Raw genomic sequence first — 20,851 nt, forward strand, 5'->3', positions numbered from 1 at the left:
CCCTGTCTCAGAAAAACAAACAAACAAACACACAAACAAACACCCTGAAATCTAAAACAATTCTGGTCCCAAGCATTTTAGATAAAGGTTACTCAGCTGATAGCTGTTTCCCCCAACTGTTTCTGACTTCCATCAATCTCAAAGCCATCTCCAATATAAGATTTTTTCTTATGTGCCTGGAGAAGCCTGGTGTTCCATATCCTGTATGTGAGAGGTGCATTTTTCCAACATGGTTGTCTATTTTGCCCTGTCGCACTAAATTCCTTCTTACAAGTTTTGGCCCCAAATCTTACCCTGTTTCAAGAAGTTTCATATGATTCACTTGAATAAACATGTTTGGCTACCAATTACAAATTACCCCCATTAAAATGATATCATAATCTAATTCTCAAATTTTACATCATCTCAGCTCCAAGAGAGATCCCTTAAAGGGTACCCTGGGTCATTGAGTCTGACAAAATAAGCAGCTCCAGGTAAGGCTGGCTCTTGGGTCTCTGCGCTATGAATGTGACATGGAGGAAGCTCATTGACTTTGCTGTCTGCAACCCTGGACCAGTGTCAGAAAACCTGGGCTGTCTCATGGAATCCATCATCTCCACACTCTGGGAAAAGAATTAAAATGAGCCAAGCACATCGAGACGAAGCAGATGGTTGGGTGGATTCCATGACTGCTCAGGGAACTCCACAAGGCAGAGAACCTTGCTCCCGCTGTCTTGGACTCAGCGCCAGCTGTCAGCAGCTGGACTCTGGAGAGAGAGCTCCATCATCATGATTAATACTCCATTTGTCAGGGGCTGCTAACTCTGAAAAATAATAGTAAGGCTGACATTGGAGAAGTGCTTCAGCATTTTCAAAGCGCCTTTCCCTCATAACCACCCTTGGGATGAATGGTAAGGCCGGGAAATAGTAACCCGGTATTGCAGACATGAAAACTCAGGTTCAAAGAAGTTTTGTGACTTACCTACCTCACAGGGCTGAGGAGGGTGGATATGGGAGTCAAGACCCTGCTTCATGGCTCAGAATCTAGTGTTTGTTCCATGAAGCTTCTCTGAGGTCTACCATCCATGTCACCAACCATTCTGTGGCAAGCAGGTCTGTGCAAACGTACTGCCATGTCCTAGGTGACCACGAGATGAGATGGTGGAACCCCACACCAACACCCCTATCCCAGGGCTTATAAACCATAGGAAAGGGGTACAATGTGGATTTGCTAAGGGCAGGATTTACGTCAAGGTTGTTTTGACCCAAGGGCAGGATTCACGGTAAGTATGTGAAAATAGAAATCTTAGAGGCATTCCTGGAACTGGGGTGAATCAGAAGTCAACACAGCAGGTCAGCATCCAAAAGGAAGTTGCTTCAGCCTCCATACCACCTGGTCAGAATGGGCTCATTATCTGCTCTGGGCCTGTCACTGGGTTAGATGCTGAAGAAGAACCCACAGGGTAGAACATATGGACCAGGCCCTTAATGAGCTCAGCGCAACCAGAGGCGTGTTGTTCAGGCCCTTGAGCAGGTGGTCAGCCCTTAGCGCTGGAGTTACCTAGGGAAGCTGAGGCCCAGCTGGCAGAGGAGGCTCCAGAGCAGAGGCAGAGTCTGAGCTGGCCTTGAAGGGTGAGCTGTGCTGGGGAGTCGGGAAGGTGTTGAAGGACAGGTAGTGGCAGAGGCTCAGCAGGTGGGCGTAGGGGTGAGAGGGACAAAAGAAGGAGTGTGGGTGTCATGGTGGCAGAGGACAGGATGGAGGGGGCTAGCGGGCAGGGGTGGCCCCTGGCCTTGAGCAAGGTGTTCAGGTCACTCGCATTTATAGGGCTGAGCTGCAGGATGGGAGACAATGACAAACGGGACGTGGCCCCTTCCTCAGGAAGTGGACAGGTAAAGTGGTCTTACTGTCCTCTCAGGACTGATGGCTTCTCCTCACACTCCACTAGTGTGGGCATCTTTTATGATGTGGCACTTGCAGCAGTAAACCTTAACATTTTTCTAAAATTATTTTCAATGATTGAGAAAGTCATCTCTACTACCAATTTCAGCTCAGTGCTGTGAAACACTAGCGTTATTCTCTGTGTTCAAGTGAGAATGGAGAAGCCTTAACACTACATTCCCCTCTTGGAGGATTACCAGGCTCAAGAGCACCTTAAAGGCTCTGATAAGTCCTGCAATAAAGGCATGCTTTTGGTTTTCACCAGAGAATCCTTTTTCAAGGGACTCCTAGGATCATCTCATGAGATTTCTCAGTGGCCTCTTAGCCACTGTCTAATCCCACTGTCTATTCTGTGATATGGAGTTATTATTTTTATGTCCCATGACAACACAGAGACCAAGAAGCTTAGTGACTGCCCGATGACATGCATCTAGGAATGATTAGATTGAAGTCCAAGACTTGACACTGTAAGTGTAGGGATTTACCCTAATTCAGCACTTTGTGACAGTGGCATTTATTGCTGACATGCCTGCTTTCCTAGCTAAGCATATAAATTAGTGTGCTGAGGATAAATAATCTCTGAGATATCTTTTTATGGGGTTACTGTATTTTTTTTTTTCTTTTTTGAGACAGAGTCTCACTCTGTCGCCCAATCAAGATCAACCTCTGCCTCCCAAATTCAAGCAATTCTCCTGCCTCAGCCTCCTGAGTAGTGGGATTACAGGTGCCCACCACTATGCCCAGCTAATTTTTGTATTTTTAGTAGAGATGGGGTTTTGCCATGTTGGCCAGGCTGGTCTCGAGCAATCCTCCCACCTCGGCCTCTCAAAGCGTCGGGATTATAGGCATGAGCTGCCGTGCCTGGCCATTTTTTCTAATTAATAAAGTACTTATAATTTTGAGGGGGGGAATACAGAAAATTATAGAGGAGAAAATCCAGATAAAAATGTTAAAAGCTGGGCTGCTTTCTAACTCGGAGGCCACTTTTCTCAGATCTGTTTTCCTCCCTGAGATCTAGCTACTGCTGACTGGGGTTAGGGACGTTGTGGGTCGGGGTGGTTGACGGATTTCAGTTCAGACTGGATGGATGCTTTGAGATAAACAATAAGATGACAAATTAGAAAGCATTTATGTTATTGATTGAATACAATTTTACAAATGCTAAATTCTTATTTCATGTGTACAATCATTTTCACCAAAATGAACTCCTAAACAAGATCATGTTCATTATACAATGAAGTGTTACTTTTTAAAAATGATAAATACAAATTCTGAGTTTTGAAAGATTCCATACTTGTTTTTTAAGACAGAGTCTCACTCTGTTGCCCAGGCTGAAGTGCAGTGGCATAATCTCAGCTCACTGCAACCTCTGCTTCCAGGGTTTGAGTGATTCTCCTGCCTCAGCCTACCAAGTAGCTGGGATTACAGGCGTGAGCCACCATGCTCAGCTAATTTTTGTATTTTTAGTAGAGTCAGGGTTTCACCATGTTGGCATGGCTGGTCTCCAACTCCTGGCCTCAAGTGATCCGTTTGCTTTGGCCTCCCAAAGTGCTTACAGGCATAAGCCACCGCGCCCAGCTGATTACATACTTCTCACCAAGATATTTTTACAAAGCTGAACAATAATAAAAGATAAACACTGGTTTGTAAACAATGGACAAAAATTGCTTTTGAAAAGCACTTATATTTCATGTGAACCAGGTTAAAAACTAACTGAAAAGAAAATCCTAAAGATAAACATTTTAGAGTATATTTTTGTAGAGTCGGCCACAGATATAGAAATAGCAAGGTCCCTGGGGTAGTCAAATTCAAAGAGATAGAAAGGAGAATGAGTGTTGCCGGGGCTGGAGGACAGCTGACGGGAAGTTGTTGAATGAGTAGAGTTTCAGTATTGAAAGATGAAAAGAGTTCTGGAGACTGGTTGAACATCAGTGCAAATGTACTTAACACTACTGAACTATATATTTTAAAACAGTTAGGGCTGAGCATGGCAGCTCATACCTGTGATCCCAGCACTTTGGGAGGCTGAGGCAGTTGGATCGTTTGAGTTTGACATCAGCCTGGCCATCATGGCGAACCCCCGTCTCTACTAAAATACAAAAATTAGCTGGGCGTGGTGGTGCACCCCTGTAATCCCAGCTACTTGGGAGGCTGAGGCAGGAGAATTGCTGAAGCCCAGGAGGTGGAGGTTGCAGTGAGCCGAGATCACACCACCGCACGCCAGCCTGGGCCACAGAGTAAGACCCTGTCTCAATAAATAAATAAATAAATAAATAAATAAATAAATAAATAAAGGTTAGGATGGCAAATTTTATGCAATGTGTATTTTACCACAATTAAAATTTTTTAAAAGTTTAAACAAGAAATAACATGAAGAAATATGTTTAAAAAAAAAAGGAAGAAAGAAAGAAACAAATAAAAATATAAACAGTACAGGATTGTTGTGCTCCCTGGGAGAAGAAAGAGACAAAAAAGAAGGGCGTGGCCTCAGCCCCACTCTGGGCTCAGGGCGAGACCCAGGCCTCCCTCTCCCCTTACCTCCTGTCTCTGGGCACTGCATTCTCTGTGCTCCGGGCACCGGGCCTTTCTCTGCCCCTCCGGCATGTCCAGTGTGTTTCCATACTGAGGCCTCTGAGCCTTCTGTTCCCTGTACCTGACACTGTTTCCTCAGATTGTCACACAACCAATATTTCTTGAGTGTGTACTGTGCGCCAGGCACCCTGCTAGGCATTTTGAAGCACTCAAGTGAGCTGCCTTTCTGGAGCTGCTGTTCTAGCAGACAGTAAGCAAAACCAAGCAGGGTGAGCGGGACTGAGAGTGGCAAGGGGTGTGTAGCAATTTTATTTATTTATTTATTTGAGATGGGGTCTCGCTCTGTCACCCAGGCTGAAGTGCAGTGGCGCCATCTCGGCTCACTGCAGCATCTGCCTCCCTGGTTCAAGTGATTCTCCCACCTCAGCCTCCCAAGTAGCTGAGACTGCTACTGCACGCAGCTAATTTTTATATTTTCAGTAGAGATGGGGTTTCACTGTGTTGGCCGGGCTGGTCTCAATCTCCTGACCTTAAGTGATCCTGCCACCTTGGCCTCCCAAAGTGCTGGGATTGCAGGCATAAGCCACCATGCCTGGCCTGTGGGTAACATTTTAAAATAGAATCATTAGGCTCAGCAGCATGAAGAAGGTGACCTTTGAGAAAAGATGGGAAGCAGGCAAAGAAGTTAGTTGTGCAAACATCTGGGGGAACCACTCCAGGCAGATGGAACAGTCAACCCCAAGCCGTAGGGCAGGACCTGCTGTGTAACGGGCCCAGAGTTCAAGTCAACAATCAGACCTAATGAAATAATTAAAGGTGCTCAACTTCATGAGTCATCAGGAATATGCAAATTAAAACCACAATATGGCACCTCTACAATGCATCAGAGCAGGGAAAATGGAATAAACATCGCTGACACTGACGAGGACAAGGAATAAGTGTAGTTTCAGCCCCTGCTGGATATAAACTGGTATAAACCACCATGGGAGACTCTTTGGCAATGTCCACCAAAGCTGAACACAGGGCCACCCTACGCCCCAGCGATTCCATGCCCAGGTATATGCCCAAGAGAATGGCATCCATATGTTCCCCAGAAGACACGCACACGAATGTTCACAGCAGCACCATTTATAAGAGTCAAAAATGGAGGCTGGGCATGGTGGCTCACACCTGTAATCCCAGCACTTTGGCAGATGGAGGTGGGAGGATCGCTCGAGGTCAGAAGTTTGAGACCAGCCTGGGCAAGATAGCAAGACCTCATCTCTACAAAGGATTTTAAAAAATTAGCTGGGTGTGGTGGCACGTGCTTGTAGCCCCAGCTACTCAGCAGGTTGAGGTGGGAGGATCTCTTGAGTCTGGGAGGTTGAGACTGCAGTGAGCTACGATTGTGCCTCTGTACTCCGACCTGGGTAAAACAAATTGAAAAAGCTCTAGAAAAAACAAATTGAAAAAGCTTGGTCCCTCCATTTTAAATACTGAGATGTCATAGATGAAACTACTTCAGAAGTCTCTTCAGCCCTCCTCTATCAAGGCAATCACATTTTCATCACAGCTTGTTGGGGGGCAGAAACGCCTACTACAAATGCCATTTGTGATTGAATGGAAGCAAATCATTTTGGGGACAATTCTGATTTTAGTGGGAAGGAGGTATCTGAGCTAAGAGCTGCCAGGAGGACTCTCACCCATGAGAAAACCAGCCCTCCAGGTCATTCCAATACTTTACTGTCAAATCTCCCTTTGCCTGTTCAAGCAGCTTTATTCATAATAGGTAAAGATTGGAAATATCCCAAATCCCCGTTAGCAGGAGACCGATATACACATTGCGTGTGGTATGTGCTTATCATGCAGTACAACTCAGTGCTTCTAACAGGGCGGGAGGTGGGAGGACAAGCGAGGACAAGCGTGGAGTCCCTACACGGCAGAAAGGCAGAGGATCAAGCAAGTCCACTCCTGCAGGCCCTTTCTACAGCATCCCGAATATATTCATGACTCAAACACCCTCACAAAGGCCCCACCTCCCAACACTGTTGCAATGGAGATTACGTTTCCAATGCCTGAATTTTGGGGGACACATTTAGTCCGTAGCACTAACTACCACATTTCTTGCTAATATACACATCCTTTTAGGGAAGATCTTTGGACATCACTTTTTTTTTTTTTTTTAAGACAGGGTCTTGTTCTGTCACCCAGTCTGGAGTACAGTGATGTGATCACAGCTCACTGCAGCCTCAAACTCCTAGGCTCAATTGATCCTCCCGTCTCAGCCTCCCAAGTACCTGGGACTACAGGTGTGCATCACCATACCCAGCTATCGTTTGTATTTTTTTTTTTTTTTTGTAGAGACAGGGTTTTGTCCTGTTGCCCAGGCTGGTTGGACATCATATTTTGATCACATTTCTGGCAGTTTTTAAGATTACGTTTCTAGGAATGTTGGTGAATTGATGGGGGGCAAAAACGTTTGTTTCCGCTTGAGAGGCAGTGGTGCAGGGGAGAGGTTAAGGGCATAGACCCTAGAGTCACACTGCCTAGGGTTGAATCCTGGCTCTGCCACTCACTGGCTACAAGACCCTGGACAAGTCACATCCTCTCTGTCTCTGTACATGAGCAAAACAGCAGTACCTGCCTCACGGGGTTGTTGAATAGGTTCAATGAGCTAATATTTAAGAAGCACATGGTATATGCTATAAAGTGTTTTTTTCTTCTTTTCCTTCTCCTCCTCTGCTCCCTGGTATTATTATCATAATGATACAATTATCATTTGTTCTTTCTGTAAAATGGAGTTTGATGTTGGAGCTGCTTCCCAGGCAGTCAGGCGGGGCAGTCACTGAGAATGAGGAAGGCGTTTCTGACTCAGCTGTGGGCGGGCAGCTGCAGTGACACAGTTGAGTTTTGGCAAACACTTCTCATGTACAAAGTCTGACCCTGGAGTCTTGAGGCTGAACTTTTCACCAACAAACAGGAACACATTCATGAACGTTACCTCAGAGTGCTGTCCTCTGGAGACCATCTGCGTAGCCTAACTATGCCACCCTGGCTCGGACCATTATGGGGATTACTCTGATGTCCCTGATACTACCACCCCAATTTGAATTTAACAGCTCCCTTCACATCTGGTTAGATGGTCTTTAAAAAGAATTTTTTCTTTTTAAGAGATGGGGTCTCACTGTGTTGCCCAGGCTGGTCTTGAACTTGTGGGTGGGCTCAAGCCATCCTCCCACCTCAGCCTCCCAAAGTGCTGGGATCACAGGTGTGAGTCATTGCACCCGGCCTAGATCTCCTTTTTCAAACGTAAGCAATCATGCTCAGGTTCAGGGTTATTCGTGCCTGAGTCCCCCTCCCAGACCGAGTTGCTATGGACAGCCAGTTAGTCTTAATCCTGCTTTTCCCAGCCCCTGTGCAGCGTTAACGAGCCAGAAACGCTGATTTTGCTGCTGAGTTCCGTGGAACCCCCTGGGGCCTTTTCCTGACTACCCCCAGTGTGGCCAGTCTGTGTCCTTTGGGGATGAACGTGACTCCAGGAAAATACATAAAGTAACTGTGCCAAGTTTGGTGAATGAATTGAGCCATGCCAATTCTGTCATATAAATAAGTTTACAAGACTGGTTTTCTTGCGTGGTTCAATAAGCCAGGTCTAGCTGCCACTCCCCCAGAAGCCTTCCAAAAAGTATTTTGAGTAGGGCCTTTAGGCCGGGGTGGTGGAGTCCCAAGGCCAAGGCTGACCGCGCTGCTCTGGGCCCAGCGGACGTTCCAACATGGGGCTGTAATGCCACGATTGGCCGCAGGAGGGGGGCCGTATTCCAGACCCCACTGCAGAAGCCTCTGCAACTGCTCCAAGAATTTTGTTTTATACAGACTGGCGGCGAGAGCAGCTGCAGTTCGCATCTCAGGCAGTACCTAGAGGAGCTGCGGGTGCCTCCTCAGGACATCTCCTGATCGCCACCCAGGGCCAGGCACCAAGGACAGGGAGTCCCAAGCGCACACCCCCATTCGGGGTGCCCCAGGCCCAGACCCCCACTCTGCCACAGGTTGCATCTTAATCTGGTCCTCCTGCAGAAGTGGCCCCTGTGGTCCTGCTCTGAGACTCGTCCCTGGGCGTCCCTGCAGCCCCTTTCTATGACTCCATCTGGATTTGACTGGCTGTGGGGACGCTGTCCGAGGGGCGGCCTGTGTCTCAGCGTGGTGGCAGCCAGCTCTCCGGCCACCATGGCGAATGCCAGGATCTAAGGGGACAAGGGTCTACAGCCTCAGCCAGAGGCACTCAGGTGAGTCTTGGTACTAATTTTGTCCAATCTTCTGGGCATGCTGTCTCAAAGGCAGCTGGAGGAGACTGGAATGAGCTGAATGGAGTGGAGTACAGAGTTTGGGAAACTTCAGACCTAGAGCCTGAATGTGCCTTCTCCAGGTGGGAAGGTCTCCGCTAGCTGGGCCCGCAGATATCCGCTGGGCCCTCATCCAACTGCCTGGGCCGGAGAGAGTGTGAGCCTGCATTTGGGGTGCCAGAGGGAAGCTATTGCCTTGGTGACAACTCCACCTGACTCATGTCACAGCCCAAGAGCCTACTCAGGGTACACATGGCTCAGGTGACAGCTCCTCTCTGTGGCTTCGTGTGTGTGCGTGTGTGTGTGTGCACGTGCATGCGTGTGCATGCATGTCTGTGCGTGTGCATGTGCCAGTGGTTGGATATATGTGGGGAGAAGTTATTTCTAAAACATCTGTCTCTGTCCAGCTTTGGGTTATGATTTAGCTTAACTAAGTACAGTTAGAGGAGGAAAACATTTAAAACCTACTTAGCGATTCTCTCTCTGGAGAAGGGCCACACTCATGTGATTTTTTCCCTTGGTTTTGATGAGTTTAAAGTGAGGTAATCCAAAGAAAAGCCGTAAAGCCTGCAGAGTTCGATGCTGGTACCCAGAGAAACTGACTTGGGAGCAGCAAGTGAGGGTCGTGCTACCCACTCAGAGAATGAATTAACGGAGTCCTTCTGATGTCCAGAGAAGGATCGAAGAGCCAGGGTCCAGATACCAGCCCTGGAGTGCATTTGCGATTGCCTTTTGAAAAGGGAACTTCAAACAACTTTGTTTCTGGGACTGGCTAGGTAGGAGGGAGGCCTTGGGAACCTGGACACCCCCCTACCTGGCTGCCAGGTAGGGTCAGAAGATGCTGGGGGGTGCTTGTTCTCATCAGACTCTGCCACCAGCTCCCCTGAGTGACCTTGTTCATAAAGTCATGCCACCTGCATTATCTCACGAGAGGCTCACAGTGACCCCGGGAGACCAGCATATACCAACCTTCCCATTTTACAGGTGATGCACCTGAGGCTGAATGAGGTCAGGTGATTGAGCCAAGTTCCCCAAGGAACCAATAAACAGAGGAGCTAGGATAGGAGCCCGTGGCTTCTGTGCTCCCCGCATTCCTGCAGAGAGCCAGGCCTACAGGGCACAGATGGCCCCAGGGCACAGGGCCGCAGGGTACAGATGGCTGAGGTCTTTTCCAGCTCTAAAATGCAGAATCTAGAAGCAGATCCCTGGCCCTGAACCTGCCCTTCTAAGTGCCTTGGGTGAAATTGTCTGGAAGTAAATCATGACAGCCAAGAGGTTAGTGGAGAGGGTATCCCCTCCCTGTTAGAGCAAAACCTCCCTCTTTGAGTTGCAAGTTGAGGTCCAGGCTCCTTGGGCTTCATTCACGGGTCACTGTGGCTTCCACATCTCGCCCATGTGCTTCAAGCTCTCAGAGCCCCACCTCAGTCCCAGGATCCCCATCTGCTGGAGTACACTGTCTGGCAGTGTGAGGTGAGATTCTCTTCTCTGCCTGATCTGGGGCCCAGAAAGGGGTCACCAAAAGAGCCTGACATGCAATTCCCAGACAAAGCAACCCTGCAGCTGAGCCAGTGCCCTGTGTGGGAAAACTGTGCCCGGGCCTCTTCCTGCTCTGATATTCATTCCTTCTTTTGCCTCTTTGGTCTGGGATGGCTTATCTTTAAAATGGGAGTGGCGGAATGTAAATGCCATCAGCCTGCCCCCATCACAGTGCTCCTGGGAGGAGCACTTGCCGTCAGTTTCATCTTCGAGAGCACAGACTTGGTCTAAAGACATAAGATCTGCGATCTGAGGGTCCCAATGTCTGCTCCCTCCCCCAAGAAAGAAAAACAGCCCCCAAGAAAACCTGGGCAGACAGAACATGCGTAGTTTTCATTTCCAAGTAACAAACATGAGTAGAGTTGTCTGAGCTTTTCCAAGCCCTGTGCACTCACATCTGGCCCCGATTGGCCCCGGCCCCTCTCCCCAGCAGCTCCCCGGGGCTCCTGCTGGACCAGCTGAGGGGTGGGAAGGAGGAAGGAGATGGGCCGCCCTTCAGACACATTCTGGCTAACAAGCTGTGCATTCCAGCCCCCTCCCAGGAGCTAACCAGAAGAGGAGGAAGGTGGAAATGACAGTGGAGCCTCACACCTCCACTCCCCAGGGGCAGCGCCCTGTCTGGCTCTCTGTGGCCTCTGGGCAGTAGAGGATATTGCCTTTGGCAGAGGGAGGGTTATTGCAGGCAAAAGAGACTTTAGCCTCCTGCTTCACAGCCCCCCAAGGAGCGAAGCAGAGGGAGGGGTGCCGCACACAGTGCTTCTGAAATGAGGGAGGGTGCCTTGCAGCTTAGCAGTGCTGGAGCTGCCCAGGGCCCCACCTAGAGGCCCTCCCTGGGTGGAGACGTTGGGTGGAGGGCCGGAATTGGGAGCCCAATGAACTGGACACCACTGCAGCACAGGGAAGCCAGAGTGGGTGGAGTCTGGGGCTGGGAGGAGAGATCCCGGCAGAGCTGCGGACCACCCCCTGTTCCATCCCTCCCATAGGCTGGAAGAGAGGCCTGCAGATACTGGGAGCCCCATAGCTGTGTGTGTGCATATGTGTGTGTGTGCCCATTGTGGGGGATGTAGAGAAGGGCTAAGAGCAGAGGCCTCCAGCCCTCCTGGGTCATTGGAAGGGCATGTATACAATGACTGGTCAGTTCTGGTCTCTTCTCAGCCCAAATGTCAGAGGTCTCTGGAGGCCAAGCTCAAGTCATGAAAATAAAGGGTTCAGCCGAGTGCAGTGGCTCACATCTGTAATCTCAGCACTTTGGGAGGCTGAGGCCAGTGGATTGCTTGAGTCTAGGAGTTCCAGACCAGCTTGGCCAACATGGTGAAACCCCATCTCTGCAAAAAATTAGCTGGACGTGGTGGCATGTGTCTGTAATCCCAGCTACTCAGGAAGCTGAGTTGGGAGGAGCACTTGAGCCTGGGAGGTGGAGGTTGCAGTGAGCCAAGATTGCACCACTGCCATCCAGCCTGGGCAACAGAGTGAGACCCTGTCTCAAAAGAAAAAAAAAAGAAAAAAGAAAGAAAGAAAGAAAAAGAAAAAAAAAAGAAGAAAGAAAATATGGAATTCATGTTTTGCTCTGCTACACAGCGACCCAGCCAGCCTCCTTCCCTGATTACGTCTATTTATGAAAGTTGCCACACCTCCTTGCCCACCCTCCCTCTGAAGAGAAACTGATTGACTGATCTCTCAATCAACAGGCATTGTCCCCCCACTGCCACCTGCCAGCCCTGCATCCTCTCCTCCCAGTCTCCTCTGGGTCAAAGGGTTGAGTTTGCTCCATACTGGGCCTGGGACCCATCCTCATGGGGCTTTTATCTTCCAAAGGGTTTATTATTTAAACAAAAAAAAAGCTGTTTTATTGCTTAAATGTCCAGATAGTTAAAGAGCATCAGAGGCAAAGGTCAAGATAAACTCATGCCTGGAACCTTGATGAAAGTAGAGAATAATTTGTGAAGTCACTGAGCATTTATGTGACAAAAACAATATCAAGTAATTGATGTAAATACTTTGTAATTTGGCTTAAAAAACAGATTCTTCTCATTACACAAGGAATGCAAATGCGTCACAGAAAACCCAGAAAATCTGAAAGCAAAAAGAAATATTAAATCCCCACAATCTCTTCCAGCCAGAGTCCTGTAATACATTTCTCACCCGGAGCCATCATAGCGTCTTACATCCACACACACCTTATGTGCGCATCTCTTACAAAATGGGATCGGGTTGTACACATTGTTGCGTCAACAGGCTGTTTCCTTTCAAAGAGCATAGGATTCTCCTAAGTCAATGTATATGCCCCTGGAACGTCATGGTGTAGACCCAGAGACCCAGTGAGTCAGCCTCTGGGGCCATGCAGACAGAAGCCCTCCCCTGGCCTAAAGCTGCCCAGATGCTTAGTGCCTGCGGGTCCCCACAGAGGCTCCCTGTTCCTCGGGCCCCACCACAGTAGATGAATCCCTGCTGTGATCCTACTGAGCCAAGCTCCTTCCAACATGCCAGCCCCATTGGATTTGGGAGCAGTCCTGGTCTGCTCAGCTTTGTTTGCAAGTGGTCTCTGTACCCGCTCTGAATGCCCCTTCGTGTCTTCCTTTCCTTCCTTCATTTCCAACACAAAACAGAAGCTCATGTCTGTCTGGCATGCCCCGGGTTTTGAGGGCTCAGAACCTGTTTGCAGGTCACCTTTTGAGTCGGCAGGGTTCCCTCCTCCTGGCCCCACCCAGTGTGACCCACAGTGGCCCCAGCTCAGGATTCCAGCCTCCCTGAGAGTTGTTGAAAGGAACGGACACATCCCACCATCAGAAAGGCCCAAGGGCCTTGATCTTCTGAAGTCCTGAGAAAACTGGGGGTGGGGGCATCATGGCCCCAAGGACCTGGAGGATGGCACCTGGGTCCTGGTGATGAGCAGAGGGTCCCGTGTTCAGGCTTAGGGTCAGGGGTGGGTGCCTTGTTCTATCCATTTGCTTCTGTTTCCACTTACAGTTGATTCTGTCTCTCTCCCTGCCTTCGTCTTCCCTCTCCTCCCCTCTTGCCTTCTCTGCAGCTGTTGCAGGGCGTGATGGAGAACAAAGCCATGTACCTGCACACTGTCAGCGACTGTGACGCCAGCTCCATCTGTGAGGATTCCTTTGATGGCAGAAGCCTGTCCAAGCTGAACTTGTGTGAGGATGGTGAGTGCAGCTGGCTCAGACTTGGGGCACAAGATCTGACCTGGGGGTGGGGAGGGAGCCCTGCTCCCACTCAACCTTGGCATTGCCTTTGAGTGCTTGTGACCTCCTCATGTAATAGTGCATATATTGAACTTTATGCTTTAAAAGGTCTTTTCCGTGGGTTTTCTCATTCATTCACTTCAACAAACCTGTCAGTTAGATGAGTACTCATTTTACAGATGGACAGATTGCACAGCCCATCAGTCATAGGGTGGTCCAGCACGGAGCCTCCTGACTCGAAGGGCCATGCTTCTACTCCTGAGAGAGTGAGACTGGGGTCAGGCAAGGGCCTCTGAGCCAGTCAGTGCAGACCCTCTCAGGTGAGGAGAGGGGCCTCCCACCCACTTCCTGAAGCACTCGTGAGGGGCAAACAGCTCTCCAAAGTGCTCATTCTGCCAGTGGGTGCAAGGCCCTGGTCTTGCCACAGAAAGGGGTCCCCACACCAGTGACTCAGAAGGCCCTGCATCTCAGGGGCTGCTTATTTGCTAAAACCCTGGAGATCCAACTGATGCAGCTTCCTTTGGAGAAGCCCAGAGCGCTTTTTCATCAGTCTGGCTCCTGTGCACCCAGTAGATGACTGATAAATTCTTGCTGCATGCAGCACATGTCAGAGAGGAGAACACTGCCTCCACATCAAAGAGAAATAAAATGAAGCTTACTGAAGAGCCTTCGAAAGACTTCCGGCCAAGGAGGCCTTTTCCCTCTCTCGTTTCGCTCCACTCTGCCAACTGCCTCTTGAAATTACTCAAGAGTAATGACTCCACTCCTCTCTTCCTCCAACCCTGTATTCCTCCCACCAGGCGCTGAGTGTAGGGAAAGAACTACGGTGGCTCAGAGAGGTGGGGAGCGGGGAGGGTGTCCGCAGGCAGAGGAGTCAAGGAGATCTGAGCTTCTGACCAATGCACTTGTTCACCGCACCCTAGGATTGTCCACCATGGTGGCTCTTCTTTCAGATTCCAATCAACAAACATACTCTGAGGATCCATGATGTGTCAGGCCAGGGTGAGCAGCCAGGAATGCTCCAAAGAGAAATTAAAACAGTCTCTGTCCTCAAAGGGCTTATGATCCCAGAAGGGGCTGGCATGGGAACAACTGCCTAAAATATAAAGTAGGCTAAAATGTGTGTGAATAATTAAGTCAGGCGGGCAGAGGGCTTTCTGGAAAAGGGCTGGAAGACTGAATAAGATTGCCTAAGAGGTGGGAAAGGTATTCCTAGTTGTGTGACACCAAGTTGAGTCAGGGTTTCTGTAAGGCTCACGCCACTTGGGCAGAGAAGGCCTGGCGTGCTGGCCCCATGCAGAGCTCCCATCAGTCCATCAGCAAAGGGGAAGGTGGCATCCGTACCCACTAGCACATCAGCAAAGGGGCTTGATTTGGCAAGAAAGACTGAGTACAGCATAGTGGCATGATTGGAGAGGACCATCAGGGCCAGCCTGGGGGGCCTCAGGGGTGGGAGGGGTCAGATGTCCCTGGGACCACCATACCCTCTTCCCAGTACCTCGTCTTACTCTTACCAGATTTTTTTTTTTTTTTTAAAGAAAAGTTCATTTGGACCAGAAGGACTGAAAATTAACAGCAACCCTAGCCACTACACCTTCTGGGCCCCTCTGGTGTGGGGAGCTCTGTCAGAGGGCACTTTGAGAGCCATGCTAGCCATGTCCTGTCCCAGGGTTCCCTGATGCTAGGGCCCAGGTACAGGGCAGGCAGCAGAGGTTGAGAGGTATGGCGTCCAGGCTGACTTGCGCCTCCTGGGCATGTGACCCTCGGTGGGCCTCAGTGTACTTGTCTGCCAAATGAGGATGCAGGGGGATATCTCTGAGGTCCTATCTGGTTCTAAAATTCTGTGTGTAAAATCGGACCTGGCCATTGCATTAAGGATGTGGCCCTTTTCAACCCCAAGTCAGAATATGACGCTATGCTGGGCAAAGCATGGCTGTGGCTCCCACTACAGCAGGAGTGAAAACTTGGGTGCTGACAATAGTGCCCAGGAGGTCCCGTGCCTCTCCCCTCTTCACTGCCCCAACCTTGGCAGGGAACCTCTGGTTCACTCACCTGGGGCTTCTCCCCTTAAAAGGGTGATCCCCTGGCATCCCCCAGCGTGCATTACTGCCCCGTCCCACTTATTCCATGCTCTCCTCCCCCAGGACTTTGCTCAGCTCTCACCTTCTCGAAGGCCTGAGTTTCCATTCCCTTTTCCCTGACTCTTTTTTCCTTTCTTCCATGGTCTGACTTCCTCCTGACTCAGTAGTCTCCTTATTTACATGTATCATTCATTATCTGTTCCCCATGGCAAGAATATAGGCTGGACCACAGCAGGCATCTCTATTTTGTTTATTGATGTCTCCCAAACCCAGTATGCAATAGGTGCTCACTAGAGATTTTTTGAATGAATGGAAGAATTGATGAATGGATGAATGAATGGATGGATGAATGAAGGGATGGATGGATGGATAAATGGATGGATGGATGAATAGATGGATGAATGGATGGATGGATGGATGGATGAAGGGATGGATGAATTGATGAATGAATGGATGGATGAATAAATGGATAGATGAATGAATGAATAAATGGATGGATGGATGGATGAAGGGATGGATGAATTGATGAATGAATGGATGGATGAATGAATGGATAGATGAATGAATGAATAAATGGATGGATGGATGGATGAATAAATGGATGAATGGATGGATAGATGGATGAATGAAGGGATGGATGAATTGATGGATGAATGGATGGCTGAATGAATGGATGGATGAATGAAGGGATGGATGAATTGATGGATGAATGGATGGATGAATGAATGGATGGATGAATGAATGAATAAGTGGATGAATGAATGGATGAATGGATGAAGGGAGGGATACCTGAATGGATGGATGGATGGATGGGTGAATGGATGGATGAATGAATGAATGAAGGGATGGATGGATGGATGGATGGATGGATGAGTGAATGAAGGGATGGATGGATAGATGAATGGATGGATGGATGGATGAATGAATGAATGGATGAATGAATGAATAAATGGATGAATGAACGAATGGATGCATGGGTGGATGAATGGATGAATGAATGAAGGGATGGATGGATGGATGAATGGATGGATGGATGAATGGATGGATGAATGAATGAATGAATGGATAGATGAATGAATGAATAAATGGATGAATGAATGAATGGATGGATGAAGGGATGAATGGATGGATGCATGGATGGATGGATGAATGGATGGATTAATGGATGGATAGATGAATGAATAATCGATGAATGAATGAATGGATGAATGGATGAACAGAGGGGTTCTTGAAGTCTAAATGTGGCAAAGCATTCACCATCTACACCTGATTGCCGAGTTCTCTGGGTCCATCTTCATTCCTGGCTGCCAGATTGGGGGCTGGAACATGAGGAACCCGGGCAGAGTAGAGTGTTGAGATGAAGCCAGGGATTTCAAAGCTTGTGATCTTCTAATTTGATTTTTTCCCCTCTTCCTTTCATTTCGGAGAGGAAAACGACAAGCTTGACTTGGGGAAATTCAAGTCATTTTTGACCTGTTTCTAAAGGGTTTTGCTGCGTCTTTGATCCTCCTCTCTGCGGAGTGAAATGGGAGAGGAAGAGGAAGGGTTGGGGCCAGGCAGGAAGGAGGGGGAAGGTGGGAAGAGATGAGAAAGGAAGGGAGAGCCAGCACCCCTGAACCCAGTCAGGGCTACCCTCGAGCCCTTATTGAGTAAGTGAAGACAGTGACGTGTGAGGCCCAGGACAAGCTCCAAGACCCTTACAGAACTTCCTCCTTCAATGGAGGGTGAGAGGTGGGAGGAGGGAGGAGAGACGGCACTTTTTGTTGGAGGCTGGCCATGGGGATAGTGGGATCAGCGGAGGCAAAATTGCAAAAGTACAGCCTGATATGAAGGTAAGATGCAGCCTTCCCTGGCAGTGGGACCTAATGGTCCCCAGGTCCAGTCTCCCGCAGGCTCCCCGGTGTTCCTGCTGGGATGTGATGAGCTGCCCTGCTCTCATGGCCCATGTGCTGTGGAGTGCAGGTCTCATCTTCACTGAGACCCATGAGGTCAGGACTGTGTTTTGCTCCTCTTGGAATTCTTTTGGGACCTTGTAGGTGGCAGGTGTCCAGGAAGTCTTCGTGATTGTTGGTAAATGACACGGTAAGTCCACTCAGGTGGTCAGTGGTGGAGCTGGAACCGGACTCTGAGTCTCCTCACCTGGGATGCAGGCTCCTTCCCAGGATGGGGATTTCACGGGGTAGGGTTGATGGTGCCAAGGAGTGACTCCCTCACCTCTGGATTCGGAACCAATAGGGAAATAGACAAGGAGGCACGTGAGAATCCAAGTGCAGAATCTGCCTTAAGCCCGGAAAATCTCTGTTCACCATGTGGCTGCTGGCACCCCCAACAGATACTCAGCCAGCCAGCAAGCGTGAGCGCCCCTGTCCAGGCGCTAGCCTTCACCTGGTTCACCCACGCACACCCTCCTGCCCATCCATCCGAGAAACAGGGACAAGAAATGCCAGGTTACAAACAGCTCACCCATTGGACAAGGAGGCACTGCCTGGAGGCAGAAGTGCTGAGGAGTCCCTCTTTTATGGGCTTGGGCAGGTGGTCAGCCCAGAGATGAAAGGAGCTCCCTGCAGCCACCCACCAGAGGCAAGGGCAGGAAAAGCAAGAGAGGAGGTGAGGGGACACCCGTGGGGAATGGGCTGGGCGGGGGCTCGATGCCCAGGGAGCTTCCTCAGTGCAGAGGAAAGGACCCTCCCCAAGCAGAGCAGCTCCTGCAGGTGCCATTCCACTTCTGCACAGGACCCGCTGTTTTTCACTCTTTCCTTCTCACCCCTCATCTCTCTTCACCCTCCCTACCTTTATCCCTTCCCTTTCTTCACTTGCCAGGTGATATGGGAAGAGGAGGGACTGTTGGGTGCCTTGGTTCCTCTATCCCCTCCCTGAGCAGCCACCTTGCCCAGCTCCTCCAGCTCGTCCTGTCCCTGCATCCTTCAAGGCGCCCCAGGCACCCCTTGTTCTCTGATGCCTTTGGGGCCTCCCCTCTCTGCATGCCTGGGCGGGGTCACCTCTGGAATCTACCTCCTCCCTTTTGTCTTGGTCATTGCTGTCCTCCTCAGGGCCCACTGTTGATGGAAGTCCCCGTCCTCCTCACCTTGTGGATCCTGGGCAATAGCCGAGGGTCCTCCTGAGGGGCTGGAACTGCTTGGAAGGGCCAAGCCCAAATAGGACCTGGAAGGTTCCTGAGCCAAGCTGCCTCTGGCGGCCTCTGATGGATGCTCACTCGCACCACCCTCTCAACAGAACCCCCAGACACCGGTGGTCTGGCCTCCCTCCACCCTCCCCTCCCGCCTTCCTCTTTCCCGCCTTGGTTTCCCTGATATGCAGTCGGGGCCTCTCCAGTCTGGCGCCAGGAGGTGGAGGAGGAGGCCGAGCTGGGAGTGGGTGGGGACTGGCTGGGCCTGGTTCCTCTACAGCACTTTCTGAGGGCCAGAGAGAGGTGTTAGTGTCAGAAAAATACTGCAGTCCCACTCGCCCCCGCGGCCCCAGCCCCCTCCACTCATGGCGTCATCCGTGTCCGCAAATGGGACCTGGGGGTAATGAGTTACACATGCTCCTGGCGGCTGCTGAGGACTGCAGCCAGGCCACTCGCTGCCCCAAGGCCCAGCCTCCCAATTCCTGTGTTCCTCCCCCATAAAATGAAATTATCCTCCTCATCTACCTTCTCATCCGTCAGATCTCCCTGGTTCACTTGGCTCAGCTGAGGGCTGCTGGGCTGCTGCCCATAGATGGGAATGGATTTCCTGGGAGGGGCTGGCTGGGGCCTCTGGAAGAGTCACCGCTCTTTACAGGTTGCAGCCTCAGGCTCTGGTGCAGGAGAGGGGGCTATTAACCCAGTTCAGAGCTACAGCCCATGCAGAGCAGAGAGCACGGTTCTGTTAGACAAGTCTCCGGTTCCCGGGGGAACCAGTGGCCAGGCGTGCTCCAGGTCACTCTTGCCCAATGGGCTGTCCCTCTATAAGATGGGAGTGGCTTGGTGACACACATTGCAGTGTGTCAGGGCTGGGTGTGAACCCACAGTGCACACACTAGTTGTGTTGTCCTTGCACGTGTGAACTCAGACCCAGTGCAGGGGGTTCTGTTTGTCCTGCCATCCCCACGTGCCGGACACTGTTCTTTACTCTAACTCGCTGGGGAGCCCCGGCAGGAGGTGGGTGAGGGGAGACAGGGAAGCTAGAGCACTTCCTCCTCCAGCTTCTGCCCTATGGAGTCATCCAGGGCTGCTCCTGTCCCTCCACCAAAGACCACAGCTCCTTGAAAGCTGCCCTGTCTACCTGGACTTTCCCGTTCCAGGTCTGGCAACTGCTCCCATCCCTGACCCTTTGGGCCCAAGGGTGGTTACAGCCCACGAATGCTGCTCTGTCCTTGTGCGTGTCACATCCTGGCCACACCTTTGAGACATTCCTTTTATGAAACCCTGTGATGTGTCCTAATCTGAGGGAGCCTTCTGTTTCTGCCAGGGCCCCGACCCGCTAATCTTGAGTGTCCTTGTCTGCAAAGTGAGAATAATATTACTAACCCCACAGGCATTGTGGGAGGATGACGTGATGTAACCCGGGTAAAGCGCCTTGCACACAGTAGGCCCTCGATCCACGTTTATTTCCCTCCTTGGTCTTTGGGAGTCCCCTGAAAAGCTTGCAGAGGTGGGGAAGAAAGAGAGGGACAGACGAGGAGGTGGAAGGAGCTGCTGCCACCCGGGGCCTCCCAGGAAACACCCATGCCCCTTCTCAGGGACCCTGGCCTGGGGAGTGTTTTCAGGCTGATCCTGGCCTTCTGCTGAAGAAAGCAGCGTTCCGGTTACTGGTGGGATTCTCATGAGGCCTAGATACTCCAGGAAATTGAGCAAGTTCCTTTAGTCCTATTTCTCAAATATTAGAATCTATAAGAAATACTGGGCCCCAAGGGCTCCTGGTTCTATGGCGTATGTGTGTCTGTCCCTTCGTCATCCTGATTGGAGGCACTTTGCTCCCTGAGGCCCCCTGAAGTTTGCTACCAGAAAAGCCAAGGGATGTGTTTCCTTGTCTCAGGATGGAGGCTGCTGTTTCCAGGAGGCGTCAGGAAGAGGGAGGGAGGGGGCACAGAGGCACCGGGGGCGCCTTCCCACGCAGATGGGCATGGACTGGAGCCTCCCCTCCCCATCTTCAGCCAAAGCCCCAGCCCTGGGCCATGCCATCTCCTACGTGGCATTACTCCAGGGATGGGGGCAGTGAGGAGGGTCTGAGGGGGGTGCCACCGGCCTGTCCCACTAGCCTGGTACAGTCTGGAGTGGATGGGCTTGAA

The 20,851-nt window shown here is 50.4% G+C and overlaps 1 protein-coding gene across 1 annotated transcript in view; it reads left to right on the forward strand.

The window, feature by feature from the left end:
* Positions 1–7,797: 7,797 nt before the first annotated feature.
* Positions 7,798–20,851, forward strand: part of SCARA5 (scavenger receptor class A, member 5) — a 130,898-nt gene continuing 117,844 nt past the window's right edge. Inside the window, exons 1-2 of the mRNA XM_011944574.1 lie at positions 7,798–8,712; positions 13,334–13,460. Of these exons, the coding sequence (XP_011799964.1) occupies positions 13,349–13,460 (112 nt within the window). The 5' untranslated portion in view covers positions 7,798–8,712; positions 13,334–13,348. The remainder of the gene's footprint in view (positions 8,713–13,333; positions 13,461–20,851) is intronic.

The sequence above is a fragment of the Colobus angolensis genome, unplaced genomic scaffold (genome assembly GCF_000951035.1).
Source record: "Colobus angolensis palliatus isolate OR3802 unplaced genomic scaffold, Cang.pa_1.0 Scaffold233, whole genome shotgun sequence".
In the NCBI taxonomy this organism is placed as follows: Eukaryota; Metazoa; Chordata; class Mammalia; order Primates; family Cercopithecidae; genus Colobus; species Colobus angolensis.